The 7,021-nt window shown below is 44.7% G+C and overlaps 1 protein-coding gene across 1 annotated transcript; it reads left to right on the top strand.

Annotated features, from left to right (window-relative positions):
• The first annotated feature begins 1,151 nt into the window (after positions 1 to 1,151).
• RNASE8 (ribonuclease A family member 8) lies at positions 1,152 to 1,929 on the top strand. Its single transcript, XM_031668263.1, is given in 2 exon segments — positions 1,152 to 1,427; positions 1,430 to 1,929. Coding segments are annotated over 2 exon segments (546 nt in total). The 5' UTR covers positions 1,152 to 1,177; the 3' UTR covers positions 1,726 to 1,929.
• The last annotated feature ends 5,092 nt before the right edge of the window (positions 1,930 to 7,021 follow it).

Here is a 7,021-nt window from a genome sequence, read left to right as displayed (position 1 = left end):
TAAGGCAATGTGCACACACCACCTAAACCCACAAACAGAGACATACTCACTATGCTGTGCTCCTATGGGAAACTCTTTACTCTTCCCTTTTTAGCTTGGCACCAGCCCAAAGGGATGGATTGAACATCAGGAAGCTCTTAGCCCCAGCTCTGCCACTCACTTGGTGGCCTTGGAAAGGGCACTTGCCCTTTCAGGAACTCAAGCTCCCTCATCTTTAAAATGAGGGAGTCAACTGAGATGATCCCTAAGGTCCCTTCCAGCCCTGACCTTCTATCCTTCCAAGACATTCTCCAGCAGGGCAAAATGTCAGGCGTGGAAAGAACCCAACTCGCCATACTGCTTTGCCAGCTGAAGCAGCGATCCCTTCACTAGGAGTGACCATTTTTTCTAACTTCAGTGAGAAACTGGACCACAGAATGGGGAGGAATGCATTTGACTCCACGACCTTAATATCAACTCTTTCAGGGACACCTGAGCTAGCCCAGCAGAGTGGCGTATGGACTTTTCACATGTTTTTCTTCAAGATTTAGTTTCTCTTAGCTGGGCACAGTGGCTCACGCCTGTAATCCCAGCACTTTGGGAGGCTGAGGTGGGTAGATCACCTGAGGTCGGGAGTTCGAGACCAGCCTGACCAACATGGAGAAACCCTGTCTCTACTAAAAATAGAAAAAAGTAGCTGGGTGTGGTGGCGCATGCCTGTAATCCCAGCTACTTGGGAGGCTGAGGCAGGGGAATTGCTTGAACCTGGGAGGAGGAGGTTGCAGTGAGCTGAGATCGCACCATTGCTCTCCAGCCTGGGCGACAAAAGCGAAACTCAATCTAAAAAAAAGAAAAAAAAAATTTAGTTTCTCTTTGTGATTTCTCAGAGTCTCAGAAAAGATACCTGGGAGTGTGGGGAGAATAGGAGTTAGGGCACCTGAGAGGTCCTGGTTAAAATTTCGTATTCGACACACTCTAGCTGTGGGATGATATGGAATTTTCTTACCTTTTCTCATTTTATTCATATATATATATATGAAAGGTAACCATACCACATAAAACTGTTGTGAGGGGTAAACAAGATAAGTGTTTATTAGAGGCACAAAAAGGCACATTATCGGCTGGTACTAAACAATAGAATGCCAGGGGTGTTCAATATTTTAGGCTGCACATTGCCCTAAAATAACTGACTTAGGGTATGAAATTCTTAGAAGGACTAGCAAGGCTCCCCCAAGATGACCTATTCATCCACCTACCTCCCCTCTCTGTTCCACTGTCTCCCTTAGGAGAGATGGCATCGGCCAGAGCAGGATGCTGCCCCTTGCTGCTGCTGCTTCTGGGGCTGTGGGTGGCAGAGATCCCAGTCAGTGCCAAGTCCAAGGACGTGACCTCATCTCAGTGGTTTAAAACTCAGCATGTGCAGCCCAGCCCTGAAGCATTCTACTCAGCCTCAGTAAGTACACAGAATGGTGCAAAGACCTCAACACCTTCCTGCATGAGCCCTTCTCCGGTGTGGCCACCACCTGCCAGACCCCCAACATAGCCTGCAAGAATCGCCATAAAAACTGCCACCAGAGCAGCAGGCCCGTGTCCCTGACCATGTGTGAGCTCACTTCAGGGAAGTACCCAAACTGCAGGTACAAAGAGAAGCACCTGAACGCACCTTACATAGTGGCCTGTGACCCTCCACAACAGGGTGACCCAGGGTACCCACTTGTTCCTGTGCACTTGGATAAAGTTGTCTAAGGCCTGGCGCCCACATTCCACCTCACACTCTGCAGACTGTACACTGCTGCTTTTCCTCCCTCCAGTTCGTTATTAATCCTTGCTCCTCGTTGCAAATATCATTTCCTTCACACACACCCAACCTCACATAGTCTTGGTTTCTTAGGGAGTTTTAAAGACACTTTAAAGAATGAGGGAAGACAGCAGATTCTCTTCAGCCTTTCATTGTAGCTTACTTTGCAGCCCTTCCAGAGTCAAGCCCTCAGGATCCCCACAAGGATGGATCCAGGTTTGGTGAGGCCTGTGGCTTATCTAATTTTGAAGACCCTTTTAAAGAAAAAGGATATAAAATTACAAATGTAAAATAAGATGCTTGGAAGGGCTGTGGCTGGACAGTTCAGGGAGATCCCAGACAGGGGTAATTATCTAAGGAAGGAAGGAAGGAAGGGGAATCTGCTGTGTTCCCTGTGTTGGGCAAAGAGATGCATCTGATCTTGCTGTAATAAAGACTCTGCTGTTGCTGATGGAGTGTGTGTTACTGTCTTGGGGTAAGTGGAGAGGTTTGGAGCTCCAATTCTGAGGCCCTGAAAAGGCCCTGAAACACTTGACTCTGTGAGGCATCAGCTCCACCTGCCTTGCAGGCCGGAGGGAAAGCAGCACCCTGAGCAGGCACAGTCTCGGAAGCTGACTTGATTCTGTCCTCCAGCCCCTTGAGGGCTCTCTGGTTGTCCCCTCTCATGTGAAGGGGTAGAGTGACAGGAAGGACAGGCTGAGCCCTGGGATGCCAGTCAGGTCTGAGGCCTGACCCCCTTGTTTGTGCACAAGACCTGAGTTCATGCTTCATCAACGTGACCCAAAGCAGGACCCTCAGCATTCTGGAGTGAACTTCCCTCCCTGGGGAATTTCAGGATCAGGACCTACTAAGAATCCTGATCTGGTCTTAGTCATTACTGAAGACTAACTGTGGTAAAGGAGCAGTTTTATATGCAATCGGCCATAGACCAATACTTTTGTACAATACAGTACAATGAATTACTAGAAAATGAAATATAACTATAGAAAATACAAGCCCAATTGTTTTATTACTAGATTTAATTAATAGAAAATACTCTGTCAAATTGCCATAACAGTTACTGGTTTTTTTGTTTTTTTTTTTTTCACACAAGGTCTCACTCTGTCGCCCATGCTGCAGTGCAGTGGCCCAATCTCTGCTCATTATAGCCTCGACATCCTGGGCTCATGTGATCCTCCCATCTCAGCCTCCTGCGTATCTGGGACTACACGTACAAGCACAGCACTGCACCTGGCTAATGTTTGCATTTTTTTGTAAAGACAGGGTTTCACCATGTTACCCAGGCTGGTCTCAAACTCCTGGGCTCAAGCGATCCCTCAACTCCTGGGCTCAAGTGATCTACCCACCTGGACCTCCCAAAGTGCTGGGATTATAGGCATCAGCCGTGGCACGCAGCCCCTAAAAGTTTCTTAATGTTTCCTCTCAATTTCTGTACTTGTATTGATAGATATTCACAGAGAGAAAAACATACACATATCATACACATATACACGCATACATACCTACATGCCAACATAAGGCACACACATAAACACCCTCATATGCATATACATACAGAGGAACACATAGTAACAACGTGCACCTGTGTGCACAACACCCACACATACACATATACTCACACTCAACAAAACACCCCCTCTTCTTCCCCAAGCTATCTCTGCTTCCTTATTATACCTCCCTTCCCATATTTGGAAAGAGAGTTTCCTACACAGGCTATGATTCAGAGTAAGGAAAGGATGTTTGGTGAAACGTGAAGTGGCAGAGAAAGCATAGAATCCAGAAATTCAAAATCCCAGTCCCCTTCTATGCTTTCTAGAACTAGAACTCAATGTAGCCTGTCACGCCAACACCATCTCACTGGCAGCGTAGTTTCCCCCACAGCCTCCAGCCCCCTCCACACTGCTCTGCCCATCACTACCACTATGTTACCCACCCTTGTGCTTATAACCAGGGAAGACATCTAGAAGTGAGAGACAAACAGCATTCTTCTATACCCTGGCTTCTTCCCAGTGTTGTGGGCAGGCTCCACTTCCTGTGGCTGCACCTTAAATGATGGTGTTTCTCAGGGTCCTATTCTGAGCTCTCTTTTCTTCCCACACTGTACTCTACTTGAGTGATTTGACTTACTTCCATGGCTCCAACCACCATTAACCTACTCCCAAAGACAGGTATATCTCCAGCCCAGAGCTCCCAAAGTCCAGACATACATGTCCATCTTCATACTGTTACTAGTCCAGTCAATGTCCCACAGGCATCTCAATCCAAAACACTCAAAACTAAGTTCATAATCTGCCTGGCTTCCAAACCTGTCCCTCCCTACTCCTGCAGCCTCTCAGTGTTCGTTAGTGGAAACATCATACCCAATCATTCGAAGTCCTAATCTAAGACACATCTGTGTCAACTCATGCTTGTCTGTCTGTTTTTCCAGTAATTGCCCACCTTATCCCAGGAACTACCTCAAGAGGGCATAAAAGTTATTGAGTTTTCTTTTCTTTTTTCCAAATAGCACTGAGTTCCTAACACGTGCTCAATACACATTATGGCTTTGGAGGGGGGCCGTGATTTGGAGCTAGGCAAATATGCGTAGGTTGGTACAACCGCAGATTCACTATCTTGTTTAGAGGGCAAGATTAAATAGTATATATGAAACTACCAAGTAATAAGATAGAAGAGAAGCATAAACCAAATGGATTCTGTAACGTTTTTCTCCCACCTCATCTAGGGTTTCATTTATCCTCAAGTTCATTTATCGTAATCTAAAGTTCATTCTCCGTTGAATGTTAATTTTCCCGTTGCATACCTCTGGCTTAGCATTAGGTCTGTAGCCAGGGTTAGGCAACACCAGGAGAAGTTCAACCATTCAATATCTGTAAGAATTGTGGCCCCAGAAGCTGGGAAGAGTGTGAAAAGAATTCAGAATAGAATGAATTGTTAAGCAGACTAATTATATCCAAACAAGTGGGGGTAGCAACCTGGGTAGGAGTTTCTGACTTCCTTGTGTAGGCTGAAGAATTAGATGGAGTGTAACTTGAATCTAGGGGTCATGGGCTGTAAAACTGGCCCATTCTGAGGGTAATGATACAGCACGCATAAAACAGGGCTCAGTGGGGCAGCTGGGGCCACAGAAGAGCTGCCCAATAGCCTTGGGACAGAATTTCTACTATTACGCTCTCTGGGCCCCTGAGAACGTGTTTCCAAAAAATCACTTGAGAAGGGTCTCCTCAGCGATTTGGGAGGACATAAGTATTTTAAAGTGGGTAAGTATGTTTTAATATCCAGAAAATTTAGAATGAAGTATAGAAATGTTTAAAAGAATCAACACATAGCATTCACATATTCGTATTAAGGAATTTGTATTACTCTTGTCATTCTAATTTAAAATGCACATGATTTGAAATGAGACTTTCCTTTAAAATTAGTTTTGGATCATTTAAGAAAACATAGAAATTGAATCATCCTATTTATAAATTGTTAGATTTATAAAGGTTTTTAGGTATTCAGGAATGCTTTGTTGGTTAGCTCAAATGGCCAAATTATAAGGATGTGGAATATATATTGAAGTTATAAAATATCTCTTTTAATGTTTAAAGAGTTTCCTTAACTACTTACAAATAAGATCAAACAGTCAGTGAATACGATTCTTTAAAGTGATTGTTAGAATTTATTTCTATGTAAGTTAAACATAAAAGCTTAAGGAAGCTGATTTATAACTTTAACATAGGAAACATTAATGTTAAAAAGCCAAGTGGCCTCTAAATACTCTTTGCTCGGCACAAAAGAAACATTTTAAAGATTCACATTAACACTACAAGACCGATTCATTTTCTATGATATTTTCATCTCTACTGCACAGTGGGCTTTGGTGATTATATTTTCTGGTGTTAATATGTTTGTTGATTTTGCTGGGGCGTTTAGCAGGGAGGGAAGCTCAAGGCTCAGGCTCAAGGGCATGCGACTGGCAGTGGAGCTTTCAGAATGGAATCTGGACCTCTGTCTTTCCTCAGCATTCTCCTCCCTCTGCACTGTGCTGCCTTCAGTTGGGTTATTTTTCTGACTTGGGAATGGGAGTATTATATCCTAGAAAACCTGAGAAACATGAGTAGGGTTTCCCTGAGGCCAGTGTAGGGGTGGCAGAGGAATTCAGCAAAACATACTCCAAGAAAAAGTAAAACTCAAAGACTGTGGGCAGGTCTCCATCCTTTACAGGGACTTTTCCTCCTTGGCCAAACTTGGAGTTTTGAGACTACTTTTACTAAGCAAAGTAGTTTTTAAACTGTAAACAAAACAGGCTGGGCACAGTGGCTCATGCCTATAATTCCAACACTTTGGGAGGCTGAGGTAGGAGGATCAATAGAGCCCAGGTGTTCAAGACCAGCCTGGGCAGTATAGTGAGACCTTGCCTCTAAAAAAAAAAAGAAAAAAAAATTTTTTTTAATTAGCTGGGTGTGGGGATGCACACCTGCCTGTAGTCCCAGCTATTTGGGATGCTGAAGTGGGAGGATTGCTTGAGCCCAGGAGGTGGCAGTTGCAGTCAGCTGAGACTGCACCACTGTACTCCAGGCTGGGCAACAGAGCAAGACCCTGTCTCAAAAAGGAAACAAAAACAAACAAAAAAAATGTATTTTAAGCAACCAGTTTTAAGCAAAAATTGCTTAAAAATGCATTTTAAGGCCGGGCGCGGTGGCTCACGCCTGTAATCCCTGCACTTTGGGAGGCCGAGGCGGGCGGATCACGAGGTCAGAAAATCGAGACCATCCTGGTTAACACGGTGAAACCCCGTCTCTACTAAAATACAAAAAATTAGCTGGGCGCGGTGGCGGGCGCCTCTAGTCCCAGCTACTCCGGAGGCTGAGGCAGGAGAATGGCGCGAACCCGGGAGGCGGAGCTTGCAGTGAGCCGAGATGGTGCCACTGCACTCCAGCCTGGGCGACAGAGTGAAGACTCCGCCTCAAAAAAAAAAAAAATGCATTTTAAGCAATTTACACTTCAGTAAATTAGAGTGCCTGCCTACCAGTGGTGTGTACATATGTGTGTGTGTATATGTGTGTGTATATGTGTGTGTATGTGTGTATGTGTGTGTGTATATGTGTGTGTGTATATGTGTGTGTGTATATGTGTGTGTGTATATGTGTATGCGTGTGTATTTAAACAAACCCATGTTCAGGGTGAAGAAGTAAAGTTATGTTAACGGAATTAGGAGTGCTATATTCCGCCAAATACAGATCTTTTGGGATTCCAAACTCC

Source organism: Papio anubis, chromosome 7 (genome assembly GCF_008728515.1).
Source record: "Papio anubis isolate 15944 chromosome 7, Panubis1.0, whole genome shotgun sequence".
In the NCBI taxonomy this organism is placed as follows: domain Eukaryota; kingdom Metazoa; phylum Chordata; class Mammalia; order Primates; family Cercopithecidae; genus Papio; species Papio anubis.
Note: the sequence above shows the minus strand (reverse complement) of the source record. Positions and strands in the feature narration are given on the sequence as shown.